Genomic DNA, 15,963 nt, shown 5'->3' on the forward strand with positions numbered 1-15,963 from the left:
TCCGAAAACGGCAACAAAAACAAACTGGTGCAGCCTGGACCACTTAACATAATAAACATGCTCCAGCCAATAACCGACAAGAATGATTTTAAATGCACGTTCATGACTGTTTCAGGAAGCACGGAGGGGAGGGGGAGGAGGAGGAGGAGGGAGGGTCTAGCTAGCCTCTGTTTTGTTTGACAACACTTCGAATGTCAACAGGAAGTTACTCCACCCAGGATCGCTTAGAGAACCTTTAACAAAGTATTTACTACTTTCCTGGGCCTTGAAAGTGGTAATAAGTTGCAGTCTATCGGAGGCCAAAAAACTCAGATTTCATCAAAAATATCTTAATTTGTGTTCTGAAGATGATCAAGTAATTAAAGACAGAATTTTCATTTTGGGGTGAACTAACCCTTTAAATGGTGACTGTGTCATTTTTCAGTATAACAATATATAGTTTTTTAATTCAACACTTCACAAACATATTTGTCTTTTTTTGTGGAATGTTTTATTTGAAAAATGCTTGTGCTTAGCGATGATAGAAGCAATAGGCTTTTTAAAGCTGCAGTCCGCAACTTTTTTTGTGTTAAAAATTTACAAAAAGTATATAATGAGAATATACAACATGAATCCATTTTCCAAACAGTGTTTTTGTCTTATCCTGAATCATTATGGTACACTTATAATAAGTGTTTTATTCGGACTATTTCAGACCGACTGGTAGGACTCGCCGCAGAGTAACTGTGTGACTCGCCATAGACTTACACGGAGAAAAGTAGCTCCGGCTAGAATGTTCCTCCGCAAGACACGTGCAGTTGTTTATTAACCGCTAGAGGGCCAAAAATCGCGGACAGCAGCTTTAAAAAAAATGACTGTTGCAAATCTCTGTAAAATTCCGCACTCTAGCGACATCTGCTGGTTTAAGTCCTGTAAATGCAACTGGTTTGCAGCAAAAGAAGATATTTTTTGATGAAATCCAAGAGCTTTCTGACCCCTCCAAAGACAGCAATTTAATTATCACTTTCAAGGCCCAGCGTTGGCGCTCTGATGTAAAACCTGAAAGTGCTGCACTGCATCTACAACGTAAACAGCGTTGGAGAATTATAGGGAAGAGAATTGTTCAATATAAGTTGAACCACTGCAGTCACATAGACTATTTTAACAATGTCTTTACTACCTTCGTGGGCCTTGAAAGTGGTAAACGTTGCAATCTATCGGAGGCCAAAAAGCTCACAGATTTTATCAAAAATATCATAATTTGTGTTCTGAAGATGAACAACAGTCTTATGGGTTTAGAACGACATGAGGGTGAGTAATTAATGACAGAATTTTCATTTTTTAGGTGAACCAAGCCTTCAATTCCAGTGACAGCCAACTACTGCATGGTGAAGTATAGACACTTTCTGGTTGTCAAACCTATTGGAACATGTTCATAGAATTCATGAGTTAATTACACTAATTTGACAAAACAAAACAAATTGCCATGAGATTGTGTTGGTTAAAATACTTTTGTAATGTTCATTTGAAAGTTTACAAAGACTCTTGCAGCAAGAAAAACCCCACAATGACTTGCTAAAGGGTGCTGATCGCTGCGCTTTTACCGTAATTTATGTTCACACACATATACCAGAACGTTTATGTCAGCATGTTGCAAATCTGGCAGATGTGACCGAAAACCTTTCTAACACTGCCAGCAAACAGAAGATGGCCAGCAATACAAGCATCTCTTTGTAGCCCGTGGGGCCCTGGTGCCATAAAGCACCTTCTCCTGCCTCAATCCCTGTCTTCACACATCCATGTCAGCCGCCAAGATCAGGCGAGACCCTGGTTTGCGTACTTTGGAGGCCGGAGGTTACATAAATGAACATCAGAGCCACTGTTCACACACTAATTCTGACGGTCTGACCAGCAAGCAAAACTGTTAAAATGCCATGTCTGCACCCCTCGCCATCCTCAGCTAATCTCTTTTTTTTTCCAGACGCATACAGTAGGCTAGGGGTCCAAGTCTGAGACCACTACTGAAAATGCTTTAATTTGGCATTTTTCTAAATCATCAGCATAAAAACACAACAAACAAAAATTTTTAGCCCTGATGATGTTTGCCAGCATGATTTGATAAAGATTCAAAAAGAATCTTCTATTTTAGTGGAAGCAAGCACCTTTTGTGCAAATGAGGTCACGTGGTTAATCACATTTTTGCTTATATTTGATTACAAAGTATTTCATTCCAAACTTTTACATTTCTCAACATTTGAAAACGTATAGGTTTAAAAGAGAACAAATCCAGTTTTTATATATATATATATATATATATATATATATATATATATATATATATATATATATATATATATATATATATATATGGGACTTGACTTATGGACACTGCAAATACTATAGATGTTTTGTAGAGATCTTGCACCTCCTTGTGGTCTGATATAACTGATAGCACCATTTATTTCAGCCTTTCAGTCTCTCTAAATTGATTGCATTATGAAATGAAGGTTTTAAATACATCCAGATACAAATGCTTCAGAAGTCTAGTTACCCTTTCTGTATTCTAGAATAGGATCTTGTGTCAATGTGTAATACAAAGAAGAAAAAAAATCAGCCCAATTCACATCTTTTAATGCCAATTACTAGTCTCACATTTTGTTTGAAAATCAGGTAGGAATGATTCTTCAGAAGAAGAGTTGTTTAAATAATTTTATGAGTTATCAGCCGAAGAAGAAAAACCACAATAAAACATTCACTAGAAATCAAAGCTCTTTTCTGAGGTGGTACAGGTCTGCTAGAAGAACAGATTATTCGTCCTCATACATTTGAAACGGCACATTCTTTATAACACCTGAACTTATGAACAATTCTATTTCTCCCAAAGTGCAGAATTCCCCTTAACTACTTCCTGAAATAATACATTTATGCAAACAATCTTTAAACACTACTTAAATTAACAATATTTTCTAGACATTCTTATGAAAGGTATTTAAATCATATTTGTATCAAATATTTGAATTTATTATAATATTTTTTCATTACGTTGCCCCAAATATACATCAATTAAAAAAAAAAAAAAAAAAAGTGAAAGGCTGAGAACCCATGTGCAAAATAAACTGATTTACTGTACATGTTCAACTGTGATTTCTCTGCCATAAAAGAAAAAAAAACCCCACTAGACTAAACAGCAATTGAACGGAAGAACTTCTAAAACAAAAGTACAGTAGTTTGTATATAAAAATCAACAACACTTTCAACATTTTTATATCCAGCACACATGCAGTGAGGCACAGCCCTGCTCTCGTGAAGTGCTCTTGTTTACATGCTGCTTCGGTGTAGAGGGATTGTCTCCAGAGCCCTTGAGTGTCCGTTTGTGGGATTTTAAGTGTGTTAATGTCCTTTAGCTTTTGTCTCAGTTGTCTCCGAATGTGCTGCCTTGAATGTCGTGTGAGGTGAGCGATTGGACCACTTGTTCTGTTTAAAAACATCAGGAAGGCCAATAAATCCAGTAAGTAGTGTCTGACATTCATGTTACCATTCTGAAGGGTCACCACCCACCTTAAAATAACGAAAGGTTTGACAAGTTTAACATTTGTTTTTTACTTTTTACTGTGCTTTTAAACATTATCATTAGAGATGATACTACTGAGATAAGATGATCATTAGAGATGGCAAGTCAGATTAATCTTTAATCTATAAATGATTTCAATACTCACTCATTAATCTGCTCTATGTAGTCCAAGAAGGGTAATGTTTTGATTGGAGGATATCCTTTTGCCATGTGAAGAATGAAATGTCTCACATGGTTGATCTTCTGCCTTGCGTTTCAGCTCACCTTGCATAGTGGATTTTTACCCAAGAAATGCCCGTGGAAGCCTTTGAGAAGTTTCTCTGCACAAAAGGTAAAAAACACAAAATATCCATTAACAGTCCCTATAAGAACAATGCAAAATGCTAATACTTAAAAAAAAAAAAAGTGATTTTAAAAATCTGGCTAATATTAATAAGCTGATTACCATTTTCAGAATGCCAAAAATTAAGCAGGTCCAAAACTGAAAAAATGACCATTATTAAATAAAAATATAATAAATATGTAAATATTGAAAATATTATATAAATGAAAAAAAGAAAAAAAAAATCAGTTGTTAGTGAGGTACCACAGCATAATAAGAGTTTGAAAAATGGATGCATTGTAAAATTGTTGTTAAATAACCCATGTAGATGACAGCTGAATGCAAAAACAGAAAAATGACAAAATAGAGGAAATGAGAGTATGCACAATTAAAAATTCAACTGATACGGTGGAGATGTATGTGCTTACCATAATCAAGATCACTTTGTGGAGAGCAGGCTGAGTGCTGGGGGAAGTTTATACAAATAATAGCTCTAATTCAATTTTGAAGAACTGCGATCTGTACTTGGAGTTCTTCTGACTTTGGCAAGAATTAGACAGTTTCAGTTCATTTATATTGTTTATTTATTTTAGTTAGTTCATTTTCAGTTAATGCATTTTCACATTGACTCTTCATGGTCAGTTCAGAAACCCTGCTAGCAGTTGAAGTGGTGGGAGAAGATACTTTGCATGTCTGGATGATTGTCTGCATGTGAGTGGCTTGGTATGAGATGCTGGAGGAACAGACTTTTATGTGATCCTTCCTGTCCATGCCTGTTCTTCAATGGGCTCTTCAGTCTTCAAATCCTCACTTTTGAGAGCTTGTACAAGATCCTCTGAAGGTAACGATTCCCCTGTAGATCAATCGACACCAACACATTTTAATATATACACACGTATGCATTTAAATATACAGCAAATCTCAAAATAATGCACAGTATGATGTTGTGATGCCTTTCACACTAGCATTTTTGGTGCGCACCAGTGTTCCTTTGGATGATGTGAACGCTGTTTTCTGCCTAAAAAGGGTAATCTGGGGTACGGTTCATGTGAACTCTGGTATGGTTCGCTGCTGTTATAAACGCAATCGCACTAAATTGTGGAAGAGAACCGCTGTTAATAACAAGTGATTCGATAAAACTGTTTGTGTAACGGTTCTCACTCACTTTCCTGACAAGCGTGACTGACACTGCAAAGCAGAGAGAATGTTCATCTCGTTTGAGCTCGCCTTCAGCAGAAATGAACCAAGAGCACCCTATATTCACTTGTATAACTTAAAATGATTTAATTTATAGTTTTAATTCAGTGTTGTAATGAAAATAGTAATGTCATTGTAGTAATGAAAATAATTACTGACATCAGTGGCCGGTATCATAAACTATTTAGACTTCTCTTAACAGGTTAAGGCTGGAATACATACACGACTTAAAATCTGAACAGATTTTAAAACACTAGGCATCATGCACTTGCCAACTTTGTAAACAGTTACAGAGGAAAAACTGGGCATCACACATTAAACGACCAAGGATCACACTACCAGACTTTCAAGTCATTATGAACAGAACAAACTCACGCAGAAACACGTGCCTTGTTGCTAGAAGCATCGGTGGCAAATCTAAAAGATGTGTTCTAAAATCAGCTCAAAATATCAAACATGTTTGATATCCTCCGACTGGATGGAATCAAACTTTGAAGCTAAAAAAAAAGACCATACGCTGACACCGACTTTCGGCAACTAGTGTCAACTGGTCAAGAATGTAAATTGGGACAAAAGTTACGTACTGTATTCCAGCCTTTAGTCATCTAATTAATTCTAATTAAATCTAATTAATTTCTTTAAGACTGGTCATAACTTTAAGTAATTGATACAACTGATTACACCCTAAACTGCTAGTTGGTCAGACTAGATCAAGACACAGTCTTAACAGAGACTAAGTTTATGCACCTGGCCCCAGTATTTTAACCAGAATTTTAATATCGGTGCAATCCTAATTTTTTTATTTTATTGAATTCTTTTAAATGTGCTTATTTAATGTCAAAATTATCCAATAAGTCTTTCATATCAGCATTATAACATTAAATTCATATAACAATATTACATATTACTTGCCATTTCCACAGTAATGATCCATTTCTTTTAGTTTGTTGAAATGAAGTGAAACTGGGTGACTAGCATCTGCACCCCCAGACATCTCTGGATCTTGCTGCATGCTGGAACTGCACCAAAACTCAGACTCGCCTGTGTCTTCCTGCTTCACCTGTATTGAGTCTTCCTGCTTCACCTGTACTGGGTCTTCCTGCTTCACATGTATTGAGCCTTCCTGCTTCACCTGTACTGGGTCTTCCTGCTTCACCTGTATGATGTCCACACTGAAGGAGGACAAATCTGGGAGTGGAAAATAAGATGTGTTAAGATTCTCCTTAAAGTACATATACTATATTAAATCTATCATCCAAGCCAACCAACGTGGTCTCGTACACACTGTAAAGTTTCAGGAGTCACAACCGCATTTAAATACAGGAGTGAATCCCATAAATTATCATTCTGTGTGTACGGAGCATGACTCACTCCCAAAATTATGATGACTGACACCTTGGGAACTATAGTTAAATTGTAGTTTGTTCTACAATTTTTACTAAATATCATGTTTGCAATTGTGCTCATATTTGTGAAAACAACCCTCTTTCTTGTAATATTGGTTAATTATATAATGTTATAATATATATATCAAGATCTTATACAAGTACTTTTTTGCAATAATATCTTGAATTTTGTGGGCATTTGTATTAATTTGGTGACATTTTTGACAATTCCTTGTTTTCTGACCTGGCACAACAGTAACAAAATAAATGATGTTAGAAATAAGTTATTGATTGCATTTGAAGCAGGAAGTTTTACATCCAATCAAATAAATCAGACAACGCAACAGCAATTTAGCAATATCACAACAGTTGTGGTCTTGACCGGTCTTGAAGTAAAATCCCGAGTCCTTTTGGTCTGAGACCAAGACAAGACCTTCAAAAAACAGTCTTAATACCGGTCTCGAGTACTACAACACTACTGATACGCGTTTGTTAATGACATATTTAACTAGTTGTTCAGCTCCAATCCATACAAACTGCACAGAATTTTTGTAAATGTGGTTGTCACCACATTTATTTTTTAAGAGTTAAATACTGTACTGCATACAGAACAGGATTGAGCAGTAAAAGGTGAATTTAACTGTAGTGTGTACATGGCCAGTGCTTGTTGCAGAAATCATATTATATACACTACCGTTCAAAAGTTTGGGGTCAGTAAGATTTTTTAATGTTTTAAAAGAAGTATCTTCTGCTCACCAAGCCTGCATTTATTTGATTAAAAATACAAACAAAAACAGTAATATTGTGAAATATTATTCCAATTTAAAACAGCTGTTTTCTATGTCAATATACAGTAAAGTGTAATTTATTCCTGTGATGCAAAGCTGAATTTTCAGCATCATTACTCCAGTCACATGATCCTTCAGAAATCATTCTAATATGCTGATTTGATGCTCAAGAAACATTCATTATTATTATCAATGTTGAAAACAGTTGTGTACAAAATTTTCAAACTTCTTCGATGAATAGAAAGTTCAAAAGAACAGCATTTATTTAAAATAGAATATTTTCTAACATAATAATTGTCTTTACTGTAACTTTTGATCAGTTTATCTCATCCTTGATGAATAAAAGTATTGATTAATTTTATTTCTATCCCCCAAAAATAAAATTTAAATTCTTACTGACCCCAAACTTTTGAACGGTAGTGTTTAATGTTACAAAAGATTTAGATTTCAGACAAATGCTGTTCTTTTGAACTTTCTATTCATCAAGGAATCCTGAAAAAAAAAGTATACAACTGTTTTTAACATTGATAATAATAATGAATGTTTCTTGAGCATCAAATCATCATATTAAAATGATTTCTTAAGGATCATGTGACACTGAAGACTGAAGTAATGATGCTGAAAATTCAGCTTTGATCACAGGAATAAATTACACTTTACTGTATATTGACATAGAAAACAGCTGTTTTAAATTGGAATAATATTTCACAATATTACTGTTTTTGTTTGTATTTTTAATCAAATAAATGCAGGCTTGGTGAGCAGAAGATACTTCTTTTAAAACATTAAAAAAATCTTACTGACCCCAAACTTTTGAACGGTAGTGTACATAATACATAAATACATTATATATATAGCCAGACAGAACAATATTTACTTACCATTTCCATCACAATCTTCTTGCACTTGCTCAAGTTTAAGTAAAACTGAGCTCCAAGGACCAAAACACTCAGATTTCATCTCCTGCCCTTTGCTAGAACAGAAGATCACATGAAGAAACTGATAATAGTTACATATATACATACACACACAATACAAAATCAGATGAAACGCTGTGGGAGCAAATGCTTTGTAACTTTGCATTATATGGTTTGCTTCGCTGGTTTAAAATTAAATTATGAAACATCCCCACAGACTCCTCCGAGAAGCTTGAACGCGCACAGCCAGAGCAGAACACCACAATGAAAACATCGGCAAATTATCATGCAATGCAAAATGAAATCGCGCATTTCCCTTGCTTATGACGCCATACACAATAGCTAGAAGGGTGTTCATTTAAATAAGGCTCAATAATGAAGGAAAACCATTTTGATACAAAGACAAAATGACATTTCACTCACCGGTCGGAAATATTAGTCGAAACTGGTGGTGGTGGTGGTGGTTTGGGGAGTTCATGCACCAAAGCTGTGGATGCTGCAGTTTTCTCGTAACTTTGAAAACATACAAGATTTCAGTTTTGCACCGCAGCTGCTGTCAGTGTTGAGTTCATTCGTAAAGGGAATAAACATGTAAGTTTAACAGTTCAAAACAGTAACATACTCCACCAAAACAAATCAAACCATATATTACCTATCCAAAAGAAAAACTGCAAGCATCGCGTCAGTTTTCAGTCCCTTTGAGTCCCGCAGTTGTCTCCAACGTGGAAAAGCAACGCCGATGTTCACTCTGGTTTGAGCCCTTTGCTGGTCCAGTCGTTTTTTCGTCGTAGCCGTTTGTAGGACTGTTTTTCTTTTCTTACTTTGTTTTCCTGTGCCAGGCGTTGTTGGTTGAGGAAAAACTGCAAAAAGTGGCTGCTGTTTATCTGCCATTCTCGTTTAGTGACCGCACCGTAATATGCTATATAAGATATAAGATGCTACTCTACTCTGCTTAGCCTCCTGGGACGCGCTGATGACGTGCGATGGCTGCGCGAGCAGGGTGCGCAGAAGTTTACACAGGTGGACAGGCAGGTAGGACGTGTCATTACCTGCGGACCGCATAAACTGGTCGAACATTTGATCATTTTATAGTCCTGAGACTTTCGCATACGACTTTTTAATATTTAGAAACTTTAATGTTTTAAAACTTTATTCATTGATTGCTATCAGGATGTGAAGAGACTGTCAACCTATTAAAAAAGAAAAACTGTCTGAAAACAAAATAGTGTTCACAATCTGTCTAAATGTGTTCACCTTTGTTAAAGGGTTAGTTCACCCAAAAATGAAAATTCCGTCACACCTGTAAGACCTTTGTTCATCTTCAGAACACAAATTAAGATATTTTTGATGAAATCCAGCTCCAATTGCAAATATGCAAAACATATTTAAAACAGTTCATGTGAGTACAGTGGTTCTACCTTAATATTATAAAGCGACGAGAATACTTTTTGTGTGGCAAAAAAAACAAAAGAACGACTTTATTCAACAATATATCCTGATGGCCGATTTCAAAACACTGCTTCAGAGCTTTACGAATCGAATCAGCGGTTCGGATCTCCTATCAAACAGCTAAACCAGAGATCGTGTTATTATAGGGGGATAAGAGAGTCTGTGTCTCTTACCATTGGAGAAAGCGTAACGGCTAACTTAATCACGTGTGGCACCTCTCAGCCTATCGTGTCGCCGTTCAAAACTCCTCCCTGCGTACGGCCAATGTGGACCGCCCATACCGCCAGTTAGCATTAGCCGTTACGCTTTTTTGGCTGAACGTTGCAGGCTTGCCTTCCAGTTGCTTTGGCTAAACTGCTGAAATCACGTGACTTTGGCGCTCCGAATCACTGATTCGATTCGTAAAGCTCAGAAGCAGTGTTTTGAAATCGGCCCATCACTATATTGTTGAAAAGTTGTTATTTTGATTTTTGGCACGCAAAAAGTATTCTCATCACTTTATAATATTAAAGGTGCCCTAGAATTAAAAATTGAATTTATCTTGGCATAGTTAAATAACAAGAGTTCAGTACATGGAAATTACATACAGTGAGTCTCAAACACCATTGTTTCCTCCTTCTTATATAAATCTCATTTGTTTAAAAGACCTCCGACGAACAGGCGAATCTCAACATAACACCGACTGTTACGTAACAGTCGGGGTGTACACCCCCAATATTTGCATATGCCTGCCCATGTTCAAGCATTAGACAAGGGCAGGACGTCTGGATGTGCACAGCTGAATCATCAGACTAGTTAAGCAAACAAGAACAATAGCGAAAAATGGCAGATGGAGCGATAATAACTGACATGATCCATGATAACATGATATTTTTAGTGATATTTGTAAATTGTCTTTCTAAATGTTTCGTTAGCATGTTGCTAATGTACTGTTAAATGTGGTTAAAGTTACCATCGTTTCTTACTGTATTCACAGAGACAAGACTGTCGTTATTTTCATTTTTTAAACACTTGCAGTCTGTATAATTCATAAACACAACTTCATTCTTTATAAATCTCTCCAACCACTGTTGAGGTTACCTAGCATTAGCCGTTAGCCACAGAACACTATCAAACTCATTCAGAATCAAATGTAAACATCCAAATAAATACCATACTTACGCGATTAGACATGCTGCATGACGAACACTTTGTAAAGAACAATTTTGAGGGTTATATTAGCTGTGTGGACTTTGTTTATGCTGTTAAAGGCAAGCATGAGCTCCATGGGTGGGGAGCATGAGCATTTAAAGGGGCCGCAGCCTAAATCGGCTCATATTTAATGATGCCCCAAAATAGGCAGTTAAAAAAAAATTACTAAAAAAAAAAAAAAAATCTATGGGCTATTTTGAGCTGAAACTTCACAGACACATTCAGGGGACACCTTAGACTTATATTACATCTTTTATAAAGACGTTATACGGCACCTTTAAGGTAGAACCACTGTACTCACATGAACTGTTTCAAATATGTCTTTAGTAGCTTTCTGGATCTTGAGATTTACAATGGAATTGCTGTATATAGAGGCCTCACTGAGCAATCGGATTTAATAAAAATATCTTAATTTGTGTTCCGAAGATGAACAAAGGTCTTACGGGTGTGGAACGGCATGAGGGCGAGTAATAAATGACAGAATTTTCATTTTTGGGTGAACTAACCCTTTAATTTGTACATAAAGAATATAAACTATCTATAAAAATCACATCTTGATAAGATATGTCAACATTTGAAAAGCTTTAGTGTTGTTTTTTTTCCATTGGATATTCAAGTAAGTTTGTGAACACCAAATAGTGCCTCCCATAATCTACAACGCAACAGACCCTTCTCACAGACTGTGATGACACGTTTTAATGGTCATCAGCATTGTAAATCCTGCAAACATTTTTTTTCTTTAAATTATGTATAACACTATACTTTGTATTATATTACCTTTGCATTAAGGCTGTAACCATAGGTGCGTCCCAATTTGCGTACTTATGCACTATTCTAGAATTCTATGACATTCTAGTATTCCATATAGAGTTCTAGTATTCTATAGACCTTATGTAGCCCCGCTCCTTTTCAGCGTTGCGCTCGTTGTCTTTTGACTTCCGGTTTGTATTTCCACAGCGATATTACGTTTATGAATGAACTGCTCGTTTTAAAATCTTCCCGAACTACTGACATTTGTTAAGACATCTGCTTTAAACATAACAATGCTCATGATAACTTTCATTAACTCTACAACAAGTAAATCCACTTAACCATCTAATTATTCTTTGACAGCGATGCCATAGAAATGTACAGAGCTACCGCAAAACGGAAGTTAAAAGACAATTTCATAAAGATGGTGGCGCGCTTGTTTCTCTGGTAAATAAGGTCTATATAGAGTAGCCAGTCAAGCAATGAGGTTTCTTTACAAATATAAATTAAGAAATTATATTTAATTATTCAGAAAACGATGTTATTGTGAATATTATCATTACTTGTTCATCATTGTGTCAGTGTTTTATTCGCTGACTTTAGCTAGCTTTTTTGCATGCTATTTAGTACAAGGTAAGAGTAGTGAAGCAGCTAGCTAATGGTAAATAGCTACGCTGTTCAAGGCGTTTAATCTGACAGCGAGATAGCGTTAGCAGACGTTTTTCTCCCCATTTGCAGAGTCAGGGTGCATCTCAATCAGCTCCCTACCTAGTTCAGTAGTCAAGGCACTGATTAGGGAGTCGGCCATTTTAAGGGCTGTCTCACTGAATAGCACTGAAATGTTTGCTCCCTAAAAAAAATCCCACAATGCAAGGTGAAAACCAGAGAACATCAATGCTCACTATGGTCCACCTTTATATAATTGTGCAACAGCATTTCACTGCTTAGGTACCCCTGTCCAACCTACTGCAATCCCAAACACTAACTCGGTCACAAACTCTAAATGTGTACAAACACAATTCAATTGTGTGTTCAAAATGGAGGTCAAAGATAGTGCTGGAGTTGCCATCATTCAGAAAGATTTTACTAATCATTTTCTCTCCTACATTATGTAAATGGATGGTGGCACATACACTTAATCTAGATATGAATAATGTCAATCTACCTGATGAACGATGTGAAGATCTGAGGTTACACTGTGGGCCAAAGTGAAGCACAGATGACTGAGGGGCCAGTGGAGAGAAAGCCTCTTGCTCAGGGTCAGCAAGCACTGCGGCACTGGCTGTAGATTGATCTCCCACTTCATTACTTTCAATGTCTTCCAAATCCTTATAAACAAACCACATGACAATAAATTACAAATTATCTGTGCAAACAAAGTCACTAAGCTCTAGACTTGATGGTTATGATATTAGCAAACTGAGGTTACCAGTTACGCCTTCGCATATGGTAATGATTTTACAAAATATATTGCTAACTAGCATTAGCTATTATGCCTTTACAAGATAGCTGCAGTGCTTTACAACAAAGACTATAGGTATAGAAAGACGGTTCACTCCTATTACTTTTGAATGGGAGAAACTGCAACACGCAATATGGCGGAATACGTCCCGCCTTCTAATGAGCCAATCGCTGATTGATAAAGTCATTACATGTGTCTCAATGTGCATACTATCCATCCTAAATAGTATGTCACACTAGTAATATTCAATACTATTTAGGGCGGATAGAGTATGCACATTGGGATGCAGGGATTGTGTCACTGCAGCTGCCGTTAGAAGCTCCGGTTCCCATAGAAACCTGAGACTGGAGTGGAGGGAAATGAGGAGGTGGACAAGATAGTGAAACAGGCTCTCAAGCATCCAAATATCGACATCCACATACCCTTGAGTAAATCAGAAATGAAAGGTTTAATTAAAGTAGCTGTCAGAAAGATGAGGCGAGAGAGATGGAATAAAGGAAACAAAAGGCGACATTTGTAAAATATACATAAACAAGTTGGCAATGTAAGAACTGCTTAAGGTAATAGAAAGGAAGATACAGTTATATCTCGATTGAGAATAGGACACAATACTCTTAAAGTGATAGTTCACCCAAAAATTAAAATTATCCCATGATGTACTCACCCTCAAGCCATCTGAGATGTATAGGACTTTCTTCTTTCAGACAAACACAATCGGAGATATATTTAAAAATATTCGTAGTCTGTCAAGGTTTATAATGCTTGTGAATGGGGGCCACATTTTAAAGAAAACAAAAAATGCATCCATCTATAAACAAAGTAATCCATACCCCCTTTAAAGGGACTTTGTATCAAGGGAAATAATAATTTAAAAAGGGGGGGGGGGGGAATTCAACCAATATTTTGTTATATAACCTTGAATAACCCGACACTCCATCCCAGTAGGTGGCGGAATATGCGCCATTAGCTGGTTTGCCATCCGCCATAAAACATCAAAAGAAGAAACAAGACTCACGTAAGACTGCACATGCGCATTGACTGGTCTAGCCTATAATAATAAAGCTTTTTAAGGCTATTTGAGCATAAAAAACAACATTTATAAGACAATTCAAACCAGATTTCATTGTTGATTTGAAATATGTTATTTAATTGTGAGTTCGGCAAGCAGTTTTTTAGATATCAGGATTCCCCCAAATATAGGACTTGGTCTGCCCGGAGGCGTCGCAAATATGGCCGCCGCGTGAACAGACTTTCCTTGAAAGGGACTTCGTTTACAACAACTTATACACATCACGTTGCTTCTCATTATTAAAATCGTTAGCAAATATAAAAAAGCAAGACTTACCCTGCACACTTTACGTTGTCGTAGACTTGCATTTCTGGCGGATCTGTGACCATAATAACGTCTCCCGCCGGCCGAACCCGTTGTTGCGTGCACCGAAGGAACCGCATCAGCTTGGAGCCTCACTTGGTTCTTGCTTCGGCATCCCATGTTGACCTCCATTATATCGCCGGGACGATAATCCTCCGGTCTGAAGTGAACGCTACACACCACCGCGTTTTTCGAAGCAGATGCAGAACTGAAGTCCCGTCTCTTAGTCTGCACAAAACGCACCCAGGCACGGAAGATAGCGCCGTCCTTTTTCTTGTTAGGGAACCTGTGGACTCGATGTCCTGACAGGCTGGAGTTTGTGCACCCTCCACAAACACAATAATTTACCATGATGTTGATAAATTGAAATACAAAAACTACTGAAAACACACGGACTCACGACCGCTCCTACTGAATACAAACCTACTCTGCTTTGAGCCAAACTTCATATAAAGACAATGAATGTAACGTTAATCACAACAGGTTACACATGCTTTTGCAGTGAGGGTAATTCGTGGGGAAAAAATGGCATAACGCAAAAATCACTTTTGCTCCACGTTTCACACAGGCATGCAGTGCGAAAGTGAGGGCGCGCGAAACTCATGAGATCCATACTGCAGAACACGAGACACAGGGGGCGGGGTCTAGATCAAACCCCTCCCACTTTACAAGCCTTAACCTACATGACTCCGCCCCCTGGATCCAAACCTACCCATCCCCACCCCCTGGATCTGGATCCAACTCCTCCCACTTTACATATCCATAAACCAGGGGAACGTTGATCCTGGAGGGCCATGGTCCTGCAGAGTTAAAGGAACACTCCACTTTTTTTGAAAATAGGCTCATTTTCCAACTCCCCTAGAGTTAAACAGTTCAGTTTTACCATTTTCAAATCCATTCAGCCGATCTCCGGGTCTCACTTTTAGCATAGCTTAGCATAGTTCATTGAATCTGATGAGACCATTAGCATCTCGCTCAGAAAAAAATGACCAAAGAGTTTTGATATTTTTCCTATTTAAAACTTGACTTTTCTGTAGTTACATTGTGTACTAAGACCGACGGAAAATGAAAAGTTGTGATTTTCTAGGCCGATATGGCTACGAACTATACTCTCATTCCGGCGTAATAATCAAGGAACTTTGCTGCCGTACCATGGGTGCAGCAGGCGCAATGATATTATGCAGTGCCTGTGACCCCGTTTGCACAGGGAGCGTGCCTTGCAACCATGGAGACATTTGTGAGAGACGCTGCGTAATATCATTGCACCTGCTGCACCCATGGTACGGCAGCAAAGTTCCTTGATTATTACGCCGGAATGAGAGTATAGTTCCTAGCCATATTTTGAGCAAGATGCTAATGGTCTAATCAGATTCAATGAACTATGCTAAGCTATGCTAAAAGTGGTACCGCCAGACCTGGAGATCGACTGAATGGATTTGAAAACGGTAAAACTTAACTGTTTAACTCTAGGGGAGTTGGAAAATGAGCCTATTTTCAAAAAAAGTGGAGTGTTCCTTTAAGATCTAACCCTGGAAAAAACACTCACCTACCTGATGACGACACAGCTGTTTCAAGATTGG

General features: G+C 37.3%; 1 protein-coding gene across 3 annotated transcripts; it reads right to left on the reverse strand.

Annotated features, from left to right (window-relative positions):
- Nucleotides 1-2,593: 2,593 nt before the first annotated feature.
- LOC125243875 lies at nucleotides 2,594-15,053 on the reverse strand. Of its 3 annotated transcripts, XM_048153720.1 has the most exons (10): nucleotides 14,357-15,053; nucleotides 12,715-12,877; nucleotides 8,812-9,019; nucleotides 8,583-8,672; nucleotides 8,124-8,215; nucleotides 5,982-6,257; nucleotides 4,301-4,725; nucleotides 3,996-4,031; nucleotides 3,696-3,870; nucleotides 2,594-3,537 (listed from the first exon to the last, which is right to left on the reverse strand). In XM_048153720.1, exons 1-7 carry the CDS (start codon nucleotides 14,732-14,734, stop codon nucleotides 4,622-4,624), a joined length of 1,311 nt encoding a protein of 436 aa, XP_048009677.1. In that variant the 5' UTR covers nucleotides 14,735-15,053; the 3' UTR covers nucleotides 2,594-3,537; nucleotides 3,696-3,870; nucleotides 3,996-4,031; nucleotides 4,301-4,621. The 3 variants fall into 3 exon arrangements, with proteins under 3 accessions (XP_048009677.1, XP_048009676.1, XP_048009675.1); XM_048153719.1 differs by lacking the exon at nucleotides 3,996-4,031 and having other exon boundaries at nucleotides 2,594-3,453; XM_048153718.1 differs by lacking the exon at nucleotides 3,996-4,031.
- Nucleotides 15,054-15,963: the final 910 nt, after the last annotated feature.

The sequence above is a fragment of the Megalobrama amblycephala genome, linkage group LG13, assembly GCF_018812025.1.
Source record: "Megalobrama amblycephala isolate DHTTF-2021 linkage group LG13, ASM1881202v1, whole genome shotgun sequence".
NCBI lineage: Eukaryota > Metazoa > Chordata > Actinopteri > Cypriniformes > Xenocyprididae > Megalobrama > Megalobrama amblycephala.